General features: G+C 42.2%; 1 protein-coding gene across 2 annotated transcripts in view; it reads right to left on the reverse strand.

The window, feature by feature from the left end:
- Positions 1 to 20194: 20194 nt before the first annotated feature.
- The window catches only part of GUCY1B1 (guanylate cyclase 1 soluble subunit beta 1), a 56358-nt gene continuing 53449 nt past the window's right edge, over positions 20195 to 23103 (reverse strand). For both annotated transcript variants that reach the window (XR_008445091.1, XM_054029877.1), the window contains one exon: positions 20195 to 21364. Coding sequence is in view for 1 of the 2 variants with exons in the window: in XM_054029877.1 (XP_053885852.1) it covers positions 21341 to 21364 (24 nt within the window). In the remaining variant the exon portion in view is untranslated. The remainder of the gene's footprint in view (positions 21365 to 23103) is intronic.

Genomic DNA, 23103 nt, shown 5'->3' on the forward strand with positions numbered 1-23103 from the left:
ATGTCCTCTGTGTTGCTATATCCACCCTGTGTTGTCTCCCTAAGCCAAAAATTGACAGATATGGCTGCCATGATAACTCGGCACTATTTTTTGCATGTGAAAGGCCACAACATTTCAAACTGGATATGAATTTTACATGTCAAGTTGTGAAAGAGTTTTGGGGTCCTCAAAATTATGTCGGACACAAAGTTATGAGGTCTCATAGTACATGCAAAGTAAAAATTGTTATTTTTTTTATTTAAAAGTTTTCATCATTTTTGAGCATTCCTACATCTTAAGCCATATAGCCATTGCAAAATGACTTCATTCCAGTAGCAATTTTCATAGCTGGTACCTGCAGTAATTTCTGTTAAGTGCATAGATGTGTCCTTGTAGGTACCTGCCTCATTCCTGGGGTAACCCTCTCTAACACGGTGAGTCTCTGTCCCTCATTAGCAGCTATAGCATGGAAATAAGTTTATAAGCCTGTACTACCTCTAACGTAATGAAGCTGGCCCTTTCTCAGGCAGTACTGGTTCATTTTAGATCCAAAGATTGCAGATGACCTGACGAGACAGACTGTTACACTGGGTATACTGCCCCCACCCCTCAGTTGGAAATACCCTTGACATCTCTGTCCCAATTTACAGGGCCAAATATATTCATTAGGGGCTGATCTAAATTTCAAATTAAATGGGAGTCTTTCCATTTCCTTAAACAAGCTTTGGATCAAGATCTTCATAAACCAAGATTATCCCTCTTATATATTTGCAAGTTCTTATAATTATTCAGTCGGTAAATGTTACACCATATCTTGACCCGTCTTGTAGTTTTAATAAGTGGAATTTGAACTGTAATAACCCAAGCAGCCTGTTAGAAAGAACTATATGAATACAAATGGCAAACAATGCCCAGCATGATACAAACCAGACATATAAGGAGAGACTTTGTTTAACTAGTGTAACTCTATAAGAGTTAGTCTTCAGACATTTTAAGAGATTTTGTTTACTGTTGAAATAAGAAAATTCAGCAAACAGTAACAAATAGCTAAAAGACTAAATGGTCAGAAAGAGACCTGTGGTTGAAATAGTCATTCATAGGTTATTCACAATGACAATGAATAGTCATTGGGCCAGGGAAAAGATGAAAATGACTTTATAGTCTGATGGTCAGGGCATTTACCTAGATTAGGGAAGATCAAAGTTCAAGTCCTTGTTCCAGAGACTAATTATTTATGCAAAGTGGAACAGCTTCAATAGAAGAGATTGAGAAAGACCCACACCACAAAGTACAGTATCTAGGACACTTTCCTGCAATGTGGGAGACCCAAGTTCAAATCTCTTCTCCACATCAGGCAAATGGGAGAATTAAACCTGGGTCTCCTATATCCCAGGTGAGTACCCTAACTGTTGAATTAAAAATTATAAGGGGACCACTACATCTCCTTTTCCATGAACCTAGCCCCTTAAAAATACCCAGAAACAAAACATTTTAAGCTGAACAACATGTTTTGTTTCACCAAAAATGGATTTTCTCAATTTGGCAAAATTTTTAGTATTTTTCAGATTCAGTTTGGCCTAAAGTGTCCCCCCCCTTTCAATTTTTTGGAACTGTCAGCAAACTGAAAAGTCAGTTATTCACCCAGTTCTACCTTTGAGTCAATATAAGATACCTAAGGAGTATTAAAGAGCAGGTCACCTTGCACTACATCATTGTATTTCAGAGATTTACCTTTGTTTTAAACGAAGACTAGATTACAAATGGTTATTTATTTATTTTGTAGTAGCGCCAAAGATCCCAGTCAGGACTGGGGATCCATTGTGCTACATTCTGTACAAGCACATACAAAGATAGATCCTGCTCTAAAGACCTGAGAAAAACGTAAAATATATCCGTTTTCATTAATTACTTGGACACTGATCTGGAGTGGTGTTCAGCATCCTTAGTTGATTCAATGTTATTATGATAATTTAAACTATTTCTAGTTACTCCATTTACTACAGCAGGCCCAGTTACTACCACTACTTCACAGTCAACTTGCCCTTAATGCAAAATGAAGTGGCCATGGTCAACAGCTAATATTAGCACTTGTTCTACCAAGGTAATGAATGTACACCTCCGTATGCTGGCTCAACTATTCCGACCACTTCTTAGAGTACAGTCAAAGCCCAATCATGCAATCCTTAACTCACCAAAGCTATCTCATTGACTTCAATGGGGCAACTTGAAGGATTGGGTCATTAATCTGAGAGTATTCTATTCTATTAAGATTCAGGCTTTGGATGTCGTTGTTTCTGACATATGCCCATATTTTCTGACATGTCCACTGATTTTGAGTGCCCCAGTTTCTGGATGCCCAGCCTGAGATTTTCAGAGCTACTCCTCAAAGAAGATGAGCTGGGGAAGAAGGGCAGTTTGAAGGCTGAGATCTGGAACCTTCATTCAGCTGAGGTTCCAGAAATAGGCAATCTGAAAACTGGGGATATCAAACTTTACAAACTGCCTAATTAATGCACCTCCAAGGTGAGCAAGGGAAGAATCAATCTGTTTGAAACAAAAAAAAGGCTCCCAGCACCAAAACAACTTAGCTACCAGAATTATCCTTGTAACTTTTGAAACTCTTTGATGGGAAATACTGTTCACAAAGAAGTCGGAAGAGTTCAGAAAATGGAGCAACTCAATTTCCTGTATTTTTCTCCACCCCTAACTACTCACCCACTTTTGTGAAAAGATGTAAACATTCCTGGGAAGTTAAGAAATCACTAAAATAACATTTAACCTACCTTGCCAAGCCAAGGTTCAGTTTCTTGGACAGATTTATAGATTCCCTGAGAATGTGAAGACCTTTCTCGATGCCAAATCTGCTCAGCTGAAAGAGGGATTTTACAAGCCAGAGCAACTAAGATACAAAGGCATTTTCAAAGATTCTTGTAGGTGTCTTTTTCCACATGTTTACAGCAAACACAGACCGATGTTTTCATCAGCTATTTGACATTTATGTTTAGTATCTAGTCACATTAACATCTTAAGAAACGGGGGCAAAATAATGAGGGCATAGACGATTCCACGCCATCATTCCCCTTTGTGAGTCCTTAAAGAAAGAAACTTTGGGAGAAAAATTGGCTACTGGAGAATTTCACCATTATGGCTGCCATCCCCACCATCTCCTGGGACCCCAGGCCTTAGTCCTCCTGATCCTTACAGATATCCTGACTAGACCTGGCCAGAGAGAGGGTCCCAGATGACACTGCCACCTCTACCAAGTCCAACAGAATCAAACACCATCTGGATGAAACAAGATCAGACTTCAATAAAAACAGCTCCACCCCATCTTAACTACCTACTTCTTTCCCACCCCCCCCAAAAAAGACCGTTATTAGCATCTTTGATATCATCAGAAGACTCTCATATGAGGGGGATTTTCCTTCTAAAAACTCTGTCAAGCTAAAGGAAGAGGGAGAAAAGAGACGTTAAAATGAAAGCCTTATTTAATACTTTACATTTCAAATGTTTTAACTGCTTTCCTTCTTTTCTTTATCTTTAATAAATTATTAGTGTTTGCATCATGGTATTAAATATGGTAAAGTCCCTGTATATCAAACCCAAACCTCGCTTAAAACACTGTTTAATATTCAGCAATGCCTGAGTTATATTAACACCTTTGGCCCACATATCCACCTAAATTAATACAACAGACCCCTGCAACACCCAAACAACCCTGCCAAGTGACCTATACCCACCTCCAGCAGACGAAGGCAAAAAAAAAGTGTGACGGGTTAGATCACAGAAACCCCCTTGGGAGCTGCCACCCGATGTGCAAAGACTACCCCTGCTTCTGTTTTCCCTGCCAGCTCAGGACTCCAGCACCCTGTCTTGCTGAGCCAGACACTCCTGTCTGGCTCCAGACACAGATCCAGGGTCTGAATCTCCTGTCCCACAGCTGAAAGTTACCTGAAAACAGCTCACAGAAGTGCGCTTGTCTTTAGCACTCAGATGCTCAACTCCCAATGGGGTCTAAACCCAGATAAATCCGTTTTACCCTGCATAAAGCTTATGCAGGGCAAACTCATAAATTGTTCGCCCTCTATAACACTGATAGAGCGATAAGCACAGTTGTTTGCTCCCCCAGGTATTAATACATACTCTGAGTAAATTACTAAATAGAAAGTGATTTTATTAAATACAGACAGTAGGATTTAAGTGGTTCAAAGTAGTAACAGACATAACAAAGTAAGTCACCAAGCAAAATAAAATAAAATGCGCAAATCTATGCCTAATCAAACTGAATATAGATAATTTCCTCACCAGTTCCAGAGTGCTCCCTTTTACAGGCTAATCTCCTTTTAGCCTGGGTCAAGCAATCACTCACACCCCCTGTAGTTACTGTCCTTTGTTTCAGTCTCCTTCAAGTATCCCCGGGGGGGGGGGGGGGGAGTGGAGAGGCTCCTTCTTTAGCCAGCTGAAGACCAAAATGGAGGTTTAAATAGGCTCTCTCTTGTGGGTGGAGACCCCTCTCTTGTGTCTCCCCTGGGTTTAAATAGGCTCTCTCTTGTGGGTGGAGACCCCCCTCCTCCCTCCTATGCAAAGTCCAGCTCCAAGATGGAGTTTTGGAGTCACCTGGGCAAGTCACATGCCCCTGCATGATTCAGTCTTTACAGGCCAACGCCATTGTCCACATGGCATCTTGCATGTCTCCAGGAAGACTTCTCATGTGGATTGGAGCATTCCAAGATGCATTGTTCCCCAAGTGTCTCCTGATCAGGTACTTAACCTGGTCAATTCCTTCTTAAAGAAGCTGACCAAATGCCTCACAAAGCTTACTTAGTAATCAAGCAAGCATACAGCCCACATTCTTAACCTCGAGTAGAAAATGATATATATGTACAAATTGGATGAATAGATATAGTAGACCATAACCTTTACGGAGATATGTTACATGGCACAGGCAGCACAAAACATATTCCAGTTGTGTCAGACATACATTTATAAGCACCCCCTCCCCATAAAGCCTTATGGGGTACACTGTCACAAAAAGCAAACCCCAAAACCTCCAAATCTGTTACTTCTACTAGTTTGATCTGAATTATTCATTCCTCAATTTTTTCAGGGACACAATGGGCCAAATGGAGTGGAATTACACTAGAGATAAATTTATCCCACTGATATAAAATCCTGCCAGAGGGACTAACAGGAGACATCAATCATTTAAAGAGTTTTAACCTTCAAAGAGCCAGCTGAGAAAAAATTAAAAGTAGGGTGACCATAGGCCCCAATTTTATAAGGACAGTCCTGATTTTTGGGTCTTTTCTTATATAGGCTCCTATTACGCCCCACCCCCATCCCGATTTTTCACATTTGCTGTCTGGTCTCCCTAATGAAGGGTTACATAAGCTAACTTTTCAGCAATGAACCATATGACTGAAAGTTTGAATGAAAACCATACTGTGATCAGAACTGTAAGATTGAGGAACTTTGGAACACACCTTCTACAACACAGATACATGGGTTCAGTTAGGATTTGGATTATTATTCCACTAATTATTGTACTTGTTTTTGTATGCAGTGTTTTCCAAAATACTATTTTAATTTCAGCAATAGAAGGAGTAGTTGACCATTTGAATAACTTCCCCTTCTCAGCTAGCAGGGTTCAGGTCATCAGATCTGTCTTTTCCAGGCTTGCCAGTCTGATCATTAGTGCATAACTTTAAATTGTAAGGGGCATTAGAAGAGGCTGTGGTTGCAAGATTTTAACTGTATGGCTTTCTGGGCTCTTCCAAACCCACTGTAGGTTGGTCCCTCTGGTTTCTTTTATAGCATTGGTTCGACATCCTGTTTCTGCACAAAACCCCTGCCTGTGGAGGTTGCAGGCACAAAACCCAAGTCAATGTGCTTCAGGTTGCATTCACTTAGATATTGAGCTTTGCATAACTATTATGTAAAGAGGGAAGAGTACAGCAGGGAACAGCTCCTCCTGCATGCTGCCTCACAAATTCACCTATCCCATCCCTGCAGAATGAAATCTCTGAGGAGTAGCCAGGTTCCAGGGAGGAGGGAATAATTCTACAGAGTCAGCACTTCCTCCTTTCATGGTCCCTGCTGCTTGCAGAAGCACAGGGGACAATCTGGGCCTATGGCAACATCTTTCTTGATGTCCAGGTACCAGTATTACACTGGCTATTGCTGATGAGATTTAATGCTCATAAAGTAACATGTCTAATTGTTTGCTTTGTATTTTACCCTTTTTTTACCACAACCAAATACTGTTACTTGTTTGCCTTTCTTCTTTGCAGTGCACTGTGGGTGTAAACGAGTTTTCCAAAATATCCTTTAAATTGTTTTTCATCATCTGTGTGCTGGAGGGGTTATTCCTTTCATCACCTATTCCCTTGCTCAATTCTTTATCACCCTGACTGCTGTTACATTACACCAAGTTGCAAACTGATAAAGCTGCAGCATTTTAACAAACTATAAGCTGTTTGGCCAAAGTTTAGCTTTTTGTTTTTCTGAAGCAAACTTTGTGTCAACACAGGCTCTTAATTTAGGAGCAAAAGATGTTCCAAACTCTGGCCCTGCTACTGTGGTTAGTAACACAGACGACTTATTGATGTTTCCAAATGCTACGAGCAAGCAAAACAATTCTGATGCATGCTGCCAAAATACTGCAGCTCATTTATTCAGGATATATAAAGGGAGGGGGTGGGAGGGAGTTGCAATAGAAATAGATGAGGACTTGCAGTAAACACTCTCTAACATGAATCCAAGCCCATCTGTTTCATCTAAAAGTTTAGTAATTAAGTTTGTACAGTTCTTTGAAAATTACAGAACATTAGAATCAGACTCACAGGCCTTTGGCATATTCCCCATGATTACAGTAATCTGGAACTAACAGTAATAAAGCTGATGTGTTTCTTATTGTTCGTAAGCATTTCTGCCTCCACCCTTATTTCAGAGACATCTTCAGCCTGTCTTCACTGTTCAACATTCATTGCTGGGAATGACTGTTTCAATTTCTAAATATCAAACTGCAATTAGTAAAGCATAACGTAACGTGCCCTGTATTAGTAAAGCATAACGTAACGTGCCCTGTAGCCAGAAGATCCACACGACTAGGAAGCACAGACTCTGCCTGTGCCTCTGAAGGTGCTATCTGTCTGAAAGAGAAGGGATAGACAGAGCTAACTGGGTCTAATGGGGAGAGCATACTGCATCTTCTCCAAGGATGGAAGAAATTACTCTCACCTATGTACTCCACTGGAATCCCCAGGAGGAATTCTGCTTGGGTCCCTCCCCAGCTTGAAAAGTCAGAATCTAGCCCTAGAAGAATGGATTGTGGCAAAATAAGCTGTTACAGAGAAAAACTGATCAGGTTTCTAAATGAAAAAAATACAGAGGCTCCCAAAATGCAGTCAGGGACTGCCAGTGGTCAGAGCGCTTTAACTTAACAGTTGGCTAAAAATACATTGCTTTCCTAGTATTACTTTGGCTTACAACAATTGCTGTGGCTACCTGAGTGACATTATTTGATCCCAATGGGAGGGGAATTAGTCTGCATGATTGTGACTGGGCATGGAGATAAACCAGGCCACAAGACAATGTTTGTCTTGGAGCAGCGAACTCCGGCCAGTGGGAGCCACGATCAACCGAAGCTGCAAACTCAGCAGGTAAACAAACCGGCTCGGCCCACCAGGGTGCTTACCCTGGCTAGCCAAGTGCCAAAGGTTTGCCGATCCCTGATATACAGGGTTTACAGATTGGTTCAATGGCTCTCAGCACCCCCACTGTAAAAATTGTTCCAGCACCCCTGTCTATGTACCACCAGGCATTTGAAAGACACTTATGCTCCACCTACAAACAGTATTCTCCCCACCCACTGGAGCAGCAATGCACAGAGAGATTCCCAACACAGTTCTCCAGAGCATATTTTATAATGTATGGTATAGCAGCAGGTGCATATTTGGCAGTATAGTCTTACTAAAATAAGTAATTTCTTTTATTATAAATAAAAACACTATATCCATGGCAGATAGAAGATTATATGAGTTGGGGAAGAAGTCTTAACATTTTTTAGTATGCTTGGTTCCTGGTGGTGTGTTCAGATAATGGGGTTTGACGTGACTGAGACTGCATGTGTCCCAAGGAGCTACATTTTCATGCTATAGTAAGTGGGATTAATGACAGAAGCAACAGGATGCTCCTTTACCTCCCCCGCTACACCTGAGAGAGCCTGGGACTGGCAGCCTACTGTGATGAACGCTGCCTGCCCCTCAGGGGTGGCAGTGATTGCTGATGTAAGTTAATTGTTCACATAGTTTATTTTATTGAATAGTTTTAAGTTGGACTCAGCCAGGCTGCTGCCCCCCTCACATGCAGCCCACCATGGAGCCTGATTTGTGGTGTGAATGGCCTCCTAGGAGCATTCCACGCTGTTAGTTTCACTCTGGGGGCCAAATTCTGTTGAGGAACTGCATATCCCAGGGACTTAAGTAGTAATTTTGCCCAAGGAGGGAATTCAGCAGAGAGCTGTTTAACAAGACTGGGATATGATTCTGAGAAGAGGCAATCAGACTGAAGTGGTGCAATGTTACATCACAGTATAGTTGGATTGGGGGAGGGTATTATTTGGGTTTTTTTAAAATACTATTTCCTCTCCTTTTTGCAAAGGAAAATCTACACATTAAAAAGAAATTTGTTAAAACACAAAATATTGCTACTGAAGGGAGGCTGATGTATGGTGAGAACAGAACATATCAGACACAATGATCACATCAGTTGTGCAGCCTCATTACCTTAAAGCCTAGCTGGGATGGTATCTTGGTATTAGGCTATGTCTACACTGGCACTTTCATTGTTAACACTTTTGTCACTCAGAGGTGTGAAAAAACACACCCCTGAACAACAACAGTTTTAACAACAAAAAGGGCCAGTGTGGACATCGCTTCGTCGGCGGGAGCTGCTGTCCTGGCGATGAAGCTACCGCATCTCATCGGAGGTGGTTTTCTTTTGTCGTCAGTAGAGCTCTCTCCCAACGATAAACAGCAGCTACACAGTGCACCTTGCGGCTGCAGCGGCACAGCCACACCAGTGTCAGGTGCATTGACATCGCCTCGGGTGTTTGGCTGCAGATGTTTTCATTACCCTGTTTCTTAATATTATTGCAAAAGGCAACCCCACACAGACTACTAAAATTAAGATGAATAACACTCCATTTAAACTCAAAGGGCCAAGCTGTGCACTCATTTATACTAGCGTATCCAAATGCAGAATTCGATACTAGTAATAGACTTACATACTGGTAATGTGCTGTGCTGGATCCCTAAACAAACTAAATCCTCATTAAAGGTCTAACCAAGAGGTGGGCAAATCCAGACTGCAGCCGTGGGCACCAATAATACCTATATTCTCACATGTTATGAGAAACCGGTGTGATTTGAATCTGTTTACTCACTTCTCCTTTACTTTTGGAAAGGAGTAAATTGAGTGTAGAAGTTGACTTGTATCACATTTCTTACTTGTAAAGCCACACATATTTTATACACTTTGTATGAAGAGTGAGCAAGCCATACATGTATACACCAAATTCTGCCTCTTTTCTTCCTTGCTCATAAGAGGAGCATAGAGTAACATTTGTGTGTAATACTGTAAAAATGGTGAAGTAGTTCAGCCCCCCCCCCAAAAAAAACACAGGCCCTATCAGTTAACTCCTCCTTTCCAGGGAGAGCTTTATCTCATAATATACATAGACAGGTTGCAAACATGAAAATTGCCTTCAGGTCAGCATTTCTTACCCACAGATGCAAGCTCAGAGAACAGCTTTCTCCCATGTCTCCCTTCCTTTCCTGAAGCAGCTGCTTCTAAATCCCCTTCCTAGAGCACCTGCATGAGCCTTAATTGCTATTAACTCTTCGTGTCCTAGGGGGCTGGGCAGGCACTCCCTGTATATTAAATGTAAAGAAAACTGATACAATTTAGCAAACATCACAATAGGGGCTTATGCCAATAGCTCACAAATTTATTTAGCCCATGACTCTGCTGACCCAGGACTAGAACCCATGTTGCCCAAATACCAGTCCAGGACTTGGTCCACTAGGATAGGCTCCCTCCCTATTGCTAGAGGGCTCTCTCACACACTACAGACCTATAAGCCTGCCCTTTTAACTGTTCTTAAATCACTATTATCAGCCCAATTTTACAGTTTTATACACACAAGGCTGAATTCCTTCTTATTAACAGCTACATGGCACTCTTTGCTCTACCTCAACATTGAACCAACAGCCACCATAGCATTAGGACCATCATGTTGCTGGGGAGCAGGCTTTATTGAAGGAGACAATAAAACCATGGCATTCTTCATCCCAGCAAACTCAGTGAGCTGTCCAAATTCCCATGCAACCTAATTTCCTCCCTGAAGTTTCCCCTGGAAAAGTTATGTCTCATTTCCTGCCCCAAACTGGGTGTACAGTATTAAGCCATGTGTCATGTCAAAGGCGGCTGCATTTCCCTGGTGGATGAACTTACCCCTCTATGTAGTTTATACATGTAACCTTTCTGCCCATCTAAGTTGGCAGCCAGAAGGGCCGGGTTCTGTATCTAGGGGTTCCATTTCAATAACGCAATGCAAAACCGGCTCGAGCCCCCACCCAGTGACCTGGGACAATTACATACCACCCCCTGGGTGCCTCTAAGAGGCAATACTTCCCCTCTCGCAAGCACGGAGTCTGAGTGTAGCAGAAAATGTTTAATAACATGAGGTAAACGACATCAGCATTAAATTGGAAAAACACCACAAACAGGATTCATAACACAAACCATGAGCAAAAAACCCACCCCAGCAAATTGGGCTGTGTCCTTTCCCTTTGGTTCTTGAATCCAGCAACCCAAAAATCACCCAGAGTCCCCAAAGTCCAACACCCCCAAAGTCTCTTGGGTCCAGCAACCACCCAAAGTCCCAAAAGTCCAACAAACCCCAAAGTCTCTGTCCCTGGTCAGTGCAGCCCCAGAGTAAAGGGGAGGGGGCACGCAGGGTGTTAAGGGGCACCTTACGTGATCCGAGGCCGGCCGGCCGTCTCTCCGTGGGGTTCCGCCGCAGCCTTCACCACGAGCCAGTCCACTTCCTGCCATCCCACAAACTGCTCCGCTCTACAAGCTGCTCCGCTCCGCTCACCGACCTGTGAGCTGCTCCAGCCGTCCCCGCAAACAGCTCCGCTTGCCGTTCCTTGGGCTGCTCCAACTGGCCCCGCAAGGCTCCACGCCGCTCGCTGCTCCTCCAATCATCCCCACAAATTGCTCCACCAGCTGCTTAGCAATATAGCTTCAGGCTCCCCCACTAGTTAACATAGCACTCAGTGATCTCAGCTCTTAATAATTTTAACTCTTTTGTGATTTCAGCTCTTAGCAATTTCAGCTCATAGTAGGGGAACCCCAGTGCTAGTGCACCATTGGCCCAAAGTGAATTCAGCTCAGCAGCCTGTAACTAGACTCCTAATGGAATCAAAGTTAGCTCTGACATTCAATGGTGGATAGAGGAGATTGTACAATTGGTGTTTCAAACCCTCAAAGAGGGCCCATACCATCAGGTACAAATACCTGTCCCCATCCTTTTTCAATTCACTGGGTTTTGTAACCCATGCCCCTTGTCAAGCTAGTGCTACTTAGGTAATGGTGAAGGACTCACTCAGTCCTTCTGTCATACAACAGTTCCACTGGCCTTGATTCACAGAATCAGGGTAACAAAACTTTATTCTTCCTGCCCCAATAACAGAGAAAACTGGGGATCCCACACCAGCCAAAGTAACCACTTTGAGTTGCTGTTGTTTCATGCCAGGTGAGTGGGTGTGTCTATGCAAACAAGATCAGCCCCTGGAGTTCTTTTCCACACTTGCCATAATTCACCATCAGATGTCAGGGTAGAGCTCATCCTGACTCCGCTTACATACATAACTTTGAAAAGCAAATTGAGATTCTTTCCAAATGGAGGATGTTTTAAACATGTAATATTACATAAGGGCTCGGGTAGATGTCTTTTCTTTCTATTTCAAATGGTATGGGCAAAACACATTGCCATCAACGACAGGATTATAAGAAAGAATTCCTCTGTTTTACAGTAAAGGACATCAATGGACATAGATCTCATCCAAGTCTGAGCTCACACTGCAGTTTCACTATTTCAATGGTGTTACTCTTGATTTTCACAGGGTTATGTGAGATCAGAATCTGACCATGCAGTGAAAGGCACAGACAAAAGCATAAGTGGAGCACTACCTATAGCTCTTGGTTATTAGCAAGCATTAGAGCTAACAGAATTGAGCATGACAGTCTAATGTGAAATTGAGTTTATTTTTCTTCTAGACTGACATGCTATGCCATGAAGAGCTACTCCACCCCGGTTGGCGGGGATAGGGTGCAGTTGGCTATACTCCAGGTTGTAGAAGTCTGGATATTAGGAGGGGAGGACTCAGGGAGTCTCGCTCCACGCATATAATCTTCGGTGCATACACCCCCAGTCGTAGTAGGACTGGGCATAAAAGAAGAACGGAAGGTGTCTCGCTCTGCCCGGGAAGGGTTTTGGTATATGGACCCTCGGTAATATTGGACCAAGTAATACGGAGGGAGACTTAGCGTCTCTCCCTCCGGCCCAGGAGGGGTGAACTTTGTAAGCCCCGGTGCCGTTGTGAGCAACATGAAATCTCAAGTAATTGAAAGATCTTAAGAGTTGTACTAACGGACTGTAACAACATGTTCAGGAAACAGAAGGGCATAGCTGCGGACTCGGAGTCCCGCAGTTGTGGGCGATGGCATCAACGATGGGTTCAAGGCTGGACGTACGGGCATTAGGGAGCGTGGACACGGTAGTCTGGCTGCCCGGTTAGCTGGCATTACGGGAGGCAGGTGGTCCTAATGCCTGGGTCGTGCGTGTGTATGAAAGTGGGTTAGGGCTTGGAGCATTAACGTTTTTTTTTTCCTTCAGTGATGTGGAAGCATTCCCAGCACTCTGCTGTTATTTTATTATTTTATCAATAAAGCTTTAAAATTTAGACACTTGATGTGCCTCATCATCTCCTCCACAAAAAATAGATCCTGTGGCCCCAGCCTAATCAACTGTAGCCTTAGGCAGATTGGTAATGAAAATCTGTCACAATCCAGCCCCGTGGGACAGGAGCCACTTGTGTGGGGTGAATGTGGGTCACTCTCTAACACGCCCCAACCCACACATACCATGGGGCCTCCTATCTGCGGTAGGCCAGGATCAGGATTGTAGTGCTCGGGAAGAGGGTGCTGCTGCAGGTGGTCGGTGCCCCATCAGCAGTTTAGTATAGTGCACCCATTGAATTGGGAGTCTACATCCACCGCAGTAGGAACATTAAGATCTGAGGAATGGCAGCTGTGAAAGTGAGAAGCTTGTCAGTCAAGTTTATTTATTCACTATGCCTGAGCTCAATGTGACATCACTTCTTCAGTGTGAAGCACCATTTAAGACAATCTGCTGGAATATTTTTTTGAACGAAGGGAGGTTAGAAATGAATCGTACTAGGAATTCTTAGCATTTTAAAATGCCAGGTTTCATTTTGGCTCCGTCCTATCTGTAGGCACTGATACTCAGTCAGAGACAGAAAGTTACTGCTTTTTTCGGCTCTGTATATGCTAGTAAAAAATAATTACTTTTGTGCAGGAAGAATTACAGTCAAGATTTTACATACAGAATTGTAAGTAGATGTTCTAATGCCATATTTTCCAAATGAACATGCAAGGAGAGCTTTCTATAGTGAGCATTTGTGCAGAGTTGCCACACTACGGTATCTGAAGTACAGCAGTCAACCCCACACTTACAATAGAAAAAAAGGATGTTACCTCTGACACTACTGCACAATATTTGTGGGCAAATGTCAACTACTTAATGGCAACCACTATAGCAAAACAACAACTATGTCTAGCTAAAAACAACGAATGCTGAGATTTAAGCTTGAACTATACAATATATTTATATCAGACCTTAAAGACACTTAATATGAGTCTTGAGCTAGAGTCTTATGTACATTCATGACCCTGAAACTGTACTCATGAACATTCAGCTCAGGTTGTTTACACAGGTGGGAAGTCCTTCTTCCAAGCCAGCCTTCCTTGTTCCCAGCCCACCACCAGCTCTTCCATCTCAATTAGTCCTATCTTCTTCTCTATAAAGACAGTTGTGGTAGGAAGATATCTGGAGATTGTAGCTATAAGGGGGGCAATTTTGGATTTAATACTGTCATTGTACTTGGTTCTTGGCTAAGCTCCTGAACTTGAAATAAAAGGATGTTTGTTGTTGACTTCAATGAGCACAGTTAAGCACACGTTGAAATGTTTGCAGGATTGGGGCACATTTTTGTCATTATGAGTAAAGAAAATGGGCTTGTAACTGGTGTACATTCAAGGAAAGGTCAAGGGTTTACTAGAAGAAAAGTCCTATGTAGTAAATGAAAGTAAAGCTGAGTTGAGAAGTGGTCAAGTTTCCAATATTTTTCATCTAATGTAAACTTTAAAACAAACTGGTCTTTTGATTGTCTATGTACTGAAGAAGGATTCAGAGATATCAGATACTACTAAAACAAGCAATAGTTTTAGTTTTTTCTGAATAAATAACCTTTAATGGCATTTAAGTGCTAGCTGCAGGATGGATTGGCCAGGCCCGCGCCACTTCCTGCAGCTCCCATTGGCTGGGAATCGTGAACTGCAGCCACTGGGAGCTGCGGATGGCCATGCAAATGTAAAGAAACGGTCTGGTGGCCCGCCAGCAGATTATCCTGATAGGCCATGTGTGGTCCCTGGCCACCATTGCACACCACTGTTTTGTGGTCACCTTTTCTAAAAGGGGCAACAACCAGTTTTACTTTAAAACCGTCTCCGTAAACCATTTTGCATACCTTCAGAAAATGTGAAGGGTTAACATCAGCGAATCTGGTATGTATAGTTCTATGGAAGTTCTGGTTGTAACTCTTTATAAAGTCAGGTAATACATCAATGTAGCAAAAGGTGTTATGGGCTATAAAATATCTCCAAATCCTAATTTCTAAAGTTCTGTTAAATCACCCCACAACCCCTACTTTGACTTCATTATTAGTAACAAAATGGTGAACGCCAAGACGCTTTAACAATCTGCTTAAAGGTTTGTTTAAAAATTCTTTCCCCTGATTGTTTTTTAATTTTTGAGGCACGTGATCTTTACTGAAAATAGTTGTAAAGGCCTGGAATACCTCATCACCCGTCTTGTCTTTTAGGCCTAAGGCCCAGGCATATTTGGATAGAACGTCTATCACTGTTAAGATGAACTTAAAACCACTGTTGTGTTTGGAGAACCGGTGCATATCTGCCAGATCTGCCTGCCATTGTGCATCCATATCTAAAACCATGGTCTTGTTTCTTTTAAAAAATATGCGAGCCAATTTGTGTAAAGTGTAAGCGTCCTGGTCTGAAAGCCAAGCTATTACCTGTCTTCTATTCAAAGTTTCACTATGCTTTTTGGCCACTGGAAAAAGAGGCTTCACCCCACCAAAGCTCCCAAATTCCCTGAGGATATAATATATTTTCTTTAACAGTCTGCATAGAGATGACTGTTACTTGTACTGTCTTTTACTAACTCGAGTATGGAGGGGACACGTTCATATTGACAAATTTAAACAAGTTTATTAATCACCTGGTTTAACAGGCCTTTTACAGCCACCTGTGAAAATGGACGCCATGATCCCTACCATTAGGGAGTCTGAGTTGCTTCATTCTTCCATTTTGTCCTTTTCAAGATTTTCCTCTTGAGATCTGTGTCTCAGACACGAGCAAAAACGGTCAATGCATGATAGATTTACTCCCACAGGGCTACCAATGTATAAGTTCTCAAAGGCCTCTAGAAAGGTATCATCGAGCTGTCGAGAGATTTTCAGAAAAGAAACAGTGTAAGCCCCCACCCCACCCCCACTTGTTTTTAGATTTACGCAACCCCAGGTCGGTTCCTAACTCCATTACATCCCATCCTCGACCTTTGTTCATTTACCTGAGCAACATCTTTTCCATTCACCTTGTCCACTGTAGCGGGGTGGTCACCCTGCTCCTGCCCTGAGGGGGTTAAAGCAGCCCTGGAGAGGGCTATGGTGGAGAAATACTAGGCTGATTGGGGAAAACAGCCACAGGTGGGACCACGCCACAATCAGGCCACAGCTGGCCCTATAAGAGGGCTGAGGGCCAGAGACTGACAGACACACACTCTCTCTAGCTTCTTAGAGAGGGAAGGACCTGGCTGCCTGAGAAGCTGAGGAGAGTACCTAGGGGGGAGCAGTGCTGGGGAAGGGCAGAGGGAGCTGGGGAGCTCCAGCCTAGCAAAGCCCCAGGCTGCAGGCCGAGTTAAGGGCCCACAAAAGGGTACTAGGGCTGCAGAGGGGCAGGCAGACCAGGAATAGGCAGAGGCAGCTGATCCAACCCACTTTGCTGATGATGAGTGGTTTACAGACTGCAGCCTGCCTCAGGGAGCGGGGGCTAGATGATGACTGGCAGTAGCCACTGAGGCAAGGTGGGTTTAGAGGGTTGGGGGTTCCCCAGGGAGAGGAGACCCATATTGGGGGTTCCTGCTGGGACAGAACCCCAGGGCAAAGGGCATCGGGTCTGGGAGGGACACGGGGAGCCAGCGGCAGGCAAGACACCGGCCTGCAGAGGGTGCTCTGAGCTGGAAAAGCTAATTCCCAGGATGACCCAGCAGGAGGCGCCGCGCTGTTGAGTCGTCATCCCGCCACATCACCGGTGACTCCCATGAGCCGTGGTCACCTTCCTTCATACAAGTGGACAACGAGAGGCCATCACGTTTGTCAGGCTGCCTCACAAGTGCTTGGGTTTCAGGATCGGGTTCCAGCATATCCATCAATGCCTGGGCCAAAGGGCTCCCCATGGCCACTCCCTCCTCCTCCTCAGCACTGTCGCTGATGCACCACTTCCTCCGCGGGTGGTCTAAGGCCCTCAGAGCTAAAACAAAGTCCGAAGTTCTCACGGGGGTGATGAAGGAGTCCATGTTTCCTCTCAGCATTTCCACAATTTCTAAAACATGTGTTCCTGGAATGAAATGGCCTCTTACACGTGGCACTGGGACAAGTGTTAAGTGTACCAATTCATGGATGGGTGAACTTCAAAGACGTATTTAAAAATACTATTGTATATCTAGATAATTCATTTGTTAGATTAGATATTAATTGTATTTGTCTTCATCTGCCTATATCCTGTTTAATGTATATTACTGTAACTCAATTAACCTCTTGCTGCTAAGTATATTCTTTTTCATGTCCTGTAACTCTGTAATTACTTTTACACTGTATGCAATTCTGCTTAATTTACATTATGTCAAAATGCCTGTATTTAAAGGTTTAGAAGTGAAGTGAAGTTACTTGATGTGTAAAATCTAATGAAGAACTGTTCCTGGCCATCACATTGTGTTACATTATCTCTAAATGACCCATCAACTGGCATTGAAACCTTAGAACTTTGAATGAGAAGGTTATTGACTTCGAAGCATGGGTCATTATGTGAAAGACAATAGAAAATCCACAGACTTTGCTTTTGGTCAACAAAGCAAGACCCATGGGATGATGAAAATGCTTGCTAGATTGTTTTCATCTACAAAAAGGCACACTGGGGGCAATTCTGCCTCTCTGATTCATCTGAATGCTATTGGGGGCATTCCAGAAAACAGACAGAGAGCTCCAAAAACATTTTTTTTGGGAAGACCTGAGGAACTTATGAAAAGACTTTAAGAGGGTGGCCAACTACTACACCTCTGAGATCATTTGTAACTGTAATGTATTTTATCTGCTTTAACCTTTTAATAACTCTCATTTCTTTTTTAAGCTAATAAATCTTTAGTTTAGTTTACTAAAGAAATTGGCTATCCTGTGTCTTTAGTGTGAGATCGAGTCAAGATGCATCCAGTGAACTGGGGTGAGTGACTGATCCTTTGGGGTTGGAAGAACCTAATATATGTGATTTTTAGTTTTAATAACCTTTTATCACAAAGTCCTGTTTGCCTGGGTGGTAAAGAGAAGCTAGAGAGAGTAAGGGGATTGTCTGTGACTCCATGGCAAAACTAATATAGTGATCCAAGAGTACGCTTTTGTTACTGGCTTGGTGAAATCTAATGATAGAATATACTACCAGTCTGGGGTGTCTGTTTCTGACAGTCTGACCTGAGTTTGGCACTTTTAGCTGTGAGCCACTCCAGGCACCGTGACACAAACACTGGTAGCTTTGCCTCATATTATTTAGATTGGATGCCACTATATCATTTTAAATTGGAAAAAAATATTAAACCAATATATGTAAAGAAATAAAATAACTGTAAACGTTTTTAGTTTAATCTGAGAGGAACATTTAACTCAAGACCAATTTTAATAACCAAAGTGGTTCAGTATCTAAACTGCACAGGTTCCTTTGGGATAAAAAGCATTCTCTACATATGAGCTATTATTATGGTGCTGCAGTAGATTGGTATACATATATTTCGCTCATTGAAATGGCCCAAAAAACATAGAGAGAAAACAAACTTTGAGCACTATTTGAATTTTTCATAGTACCCCAACTTCACTGAACTTGCAGTGTAATGGAAAAACTTAACAGTGGCCTCTTGTGCTTTTATATCAGTTTATCAACAGCTGAGCACATCTCACAACATGCATTTGGGAAATTATTCTACCTAAACACTGCTGAGGTCAATGTTAAGGCTTTGTGTTAGAGTGCATGTTTGATGAAGTCAGGGTGCATATTGCTTTTGAGTATCTGTGGGGGATGGAAGTGACAGACTTATGGAATGTTGGAGTATGTTATCAACAGTTGCAGACAATCTGAAGGTGGAAAAGAATGTACAAGGATTGCCACTTAACTTCCAATTTCCTTGCTTTTAAACTTTTGGGTAAATGAGCTGAGTCCTCACACAACCTTCACTGTCATTAGATGTAATTTTATGTTGCTAATTATTGTTTAAATGTATCAAAAGTAATGATTGTGCATATGAGTCAAGTGTGCTCTTGTTGCCAAGAAGGCTAACGGCATTTTGGGCTGTATAAGTAGGGGCATTGCCAGCAGATCGAGGAAGTGATCGTTCCCCTTTATTCGACATTGGTGAGGCCTCATCTGGAATACTGTGTCCAGTTTTGGGCACCACACTACAAGAAGGATGTGGAAAAATTGGAAAGAGTCCAGCGGAGGGCTACAAAAATGATTAGGGGTCTGGAGCACATGACTTATGAGAAGAGGCTGAGGGAACTGGGATTGTTTAGTCTCCAGAAGAGAAGAATGAGGGGAGATTTGATAGCAGCTTTCAACTACCTGAAGGGGGTTTCCAAAGAGGATGGAGCTCGGCTGTTCTCAGTGGTGGCAGATGACAGAACAAGGAGCAATCGTCTCAAGTTGCAGTGGGGGAGGTCCAGGTTGGATATTAGGAAACACTATTTCACTAGGAGGGTGGTGAAGCACTGGAATGCATTACCTAGGGAGGTGGTGGAGTCTCCTTCCTTGGAGGTTTTTAAGGCCCGGCTTGACAAAGCCTTGGCTGGGATGATTTAGTTGGGAATTGGTCCTGCTTTGAGCAGTGGGTTGGACTAGATGACCTCTTGAGGTCCCTTCCAACCCTGATATTCTATGATTCTATGATTGTACATGCAATTTTATGTCCTCATTTTTTGCGAGGAGAGAACCTGCACATTTTGAGCACTACTTTAATCTAAGGCCCTGATCCTGTAACCAGTTCCACAGGAACAGGCTTCTGTGCCCATACAAGCACTGACTGCAGGATTGGAGCCAGAGTTTGGCAAATAACTGAAGAATGCACTCTGCATAATCCTTCCCTGGGGACTGCATCTTGACCTGGTGGAGAGGCTTGTGTGCTCCAGTGACCCTATGAACTATGCTGGCAGGAGTTTTAACTCCTGCTAAGGGCACTTCAGCTGGACATTTCAAGGGACACATCAAGGGACAGATGAAAAGCAGTCCTCTGATCCTCGAAATTAGGGGTTGAATGATAGACCAATAACCTATCCTCATAAAAAAAGTTAAGCTTTAGAAACACAGTGGGGTAGCCATTCCAGCGAACAGCATGATAGACAAGGATGGCAGAGCCTTGTTCATGCCCTAAGTGACATCTGACAGCACGGGAAAGATTCCGATTCAGACTTCATATAATAGAATTAAGGAGAAGATACATATGTTCTAGCAAGTGTAATATTCAGATGCTTATTTTTATTGAAGAAATAAAGTTTCCAAAGACCAATGGAAAAAATAATTTATCACAGTTCCTTTTACACAGAAGCATGAAACATTTATATATATATTTTTGTGCTAAGATAGATATACTATAGACAAACTTTCATTTTGTACACATAAGTAATTGCACTGTACTAACATATAATTGTATAAAGCAGATATTCAGAAAAGATCATTGAGCTAAGAATGAACATATTATTCCAAGAGGAATGCCCTATATGTTGAAACTAATTTAATTATTCCTGACTTGTTGTCCAGAATATTATCATATTCTTCCAAGGGCTGAAACAAAATCACTTCTGAAAACTAAAGAGACCAAAACAAAAGGTTATGCCTGACAACCTTGTCCCACCAGTGTGCCTTTCAGTGTCTATGGTCTATTGGAAAAGAACCAAAGCACTGTGAGTGGCACAAAATTGTCCAGCAATCTATTATGCACAAGTCAGTTGCAGTCAGTTAATATAAACCAATGAAAACTACCCAGCAAGAGAGCAGCATTTGGCTAGAATTACATTTACACACAATTCAAATTGCAGTATCAGACAACCAACCCCCTCTTTTCAATATAAAAAATGTATATGTAGTATATACAGGTGAAAATTGTACAATAACATCAAAAGAGCTTTTGCTTTCTCATCACTAATTAGCACAGTATGTCAAGTGTTATTCCCTGAAGGAACTGGAATACCGCATGACGACATATTGAAGGAAAATGAACAGCATTAATAGAATACTTTTATAATGATGATGAAGACAAAGAGCACATGTGAAAAGCACCAGATTAAAAGGGTTAGTTATGGCACACACATTGCATAATGTTATTCGGTACTATCAGAACACAAGAAAGGTTACGTGATCCACAAAAAGCGCTTGGAATACACACACCCACAGCAAAAATACAACAATATCAAAAGCTGAGGCAAATAACAGCAAGAGAGTCTGGAGGAAAGCAGTGAATATGATACTTTCAGGGTAGGGCAGATAGGCAAATGAGAAATGCAAAGCGAAGTAATACCCACAAATCATCATTACTGCCAGACCAGTAAGTTGTTTGGGACACAGCATTGCACCCTATCCAGCGTCCTCTTCCTCTTCCCCCAGCTCAGTAAACATCTTGCTTTATTTCCTTGAGTGCATGTAAGGGAAGTTTGAGAAATAAGGGATTTTCTTTGAAACAGCAATGTGACATGCAGTGACAAAATAAGTTTGATACTTTTCATTGCGGCTTTATTATAAATAGAGAAGACAGTGCGTAGTAAAGCAGGAATATTGTTGTGCCAGGATCACAGGCTTTGGGTGCCTTATTAGTAGAATTATGACAATTCCACCTGTTAGGTGACAAGGTACCCTAATTTATCCATGACTGTCCACTGCTCCTTGGAAGTCACAGGACTACCCCAGGTACAGAGTCCCTCCAGCCATTTATGTTGCAGCATGTGAAGTCAGAGAGATTGCTGTTGCAGGAAGGAATATGTTTGGGATAAGATTGGGGAACCAGCAGTGTGAGAAGTAAAGAGTCTCTGAAAATGGGAAACATTGGGTATGAGGCATCTGGAGGGACCTTAGCAATATTTACATCAGCTGCCTCCAACATGGTGGATGCTATATTAAGTAACCAATATTTTTATTCCCTATTCCCTTTATTTTGGCTGCAATTTTCACCATTTTTGGAATGCTGTAAACCATAAAAAGGTAAAAACAAAAAACAAAAACAAAAAAAACCCTAAGCTTTTCTACTAACTGGGCCGTCCTAGTTCTGTTTTTTTTTAAAACAAACCTTCCTGTCAGGAGTGAAGCTGCAGCTGCTCTTTGTTCTAAAAACATGTAAACAAGGGCATCAGGAACTGCAAAACAAGAGATAGAGCCAGAGCTACTGTGGCCAATGCTCAGTTCAAACGCAGTCCTAAAATTGTTGAGTGCTTAAGTGGAGAACAGAAAAAGAACACAAAATGCAAGCAAATAGGGTGCTTGGAAAGCAGAGCCTCCTAGGAAGTAATTATGTTGCACTATGTTACTGGATGACACAGGTAAGAGGTCCTGAGCCTCTACAACTTCCATTGCTATCTATTGACACTGCAGAGGCGCAGGGCCTTTTAAGGTTTGGCATAAAATCTCTATCCATTTGCTGAAAACATTTACTTCTCCTGTTAATTATTGTGATCTAATTAGCAGAAGGTGATTTCATCACTGCCTTCTGGGATGAAGGGGACGGAAGTGGCATATTACCAACAATCAGAATCAAGAGATAATGGAGGTAAAAAAGAAGTTCACTGGTGTATTAGAGCGAACAACTAGCAGGAAGATGGTCCGGTTAATTTAAGAAATCTTTTTAATCTCTAACTGATTCTATGATTCACTCCTTGCAATATGAAGGAATGTTCTTACTGGATATCAGAGAGACAAAGTGGGTGAGATAATATCGTTTACTGGACCAATTTCTGTTAGTGAGAGAGGCATGCTTTTGAGCTTACACCAAGCTCTTCTTCTGTGATGGGAGGAGTCCTACTGTACAGGAATATTGTATTTGTGTATGCATCTGAATTTAGGAAGGAGCTAAAACAAAGATCCCTGGCTTTTATCAGACAAGGAAATAATTCTATTGGTCCACCCAGGGCCGGCTCCAGGATTGAGAGAATGAATAAGTTAGTGTTAATAAAAAGCTTTTAAGATAATTGCTACATAATGAAAATACTAAATATTAGTAATACCAGAAGCAGCCTTGATATATGAACCCTTTTAAAATCTATTTTAAATACATGTCTAGGCTAAAGCAGGTAGTACCTACCTGGCTGTGCATTCTTCTCTAAAGTTACATTTAAAAATAACACGTGTTATTACTTATATTGCTTATAATGTAGGGAAAAG

The sequence above is a fragment of the Malaclemys terrapin genome, chromosome 5 (assembly GCF_027887155.1).
Source record: "Malaclemys terrapin pileata isolate rMalTer1 chromosome 5, rMalTer1.hap1, whole genome shotgun sequence".
Lineage (NCBI taxonomy): Eukaryota > Metazoa > Chordata > Testudines > Emydidae > Malaclemys > Malaclemys terrapin.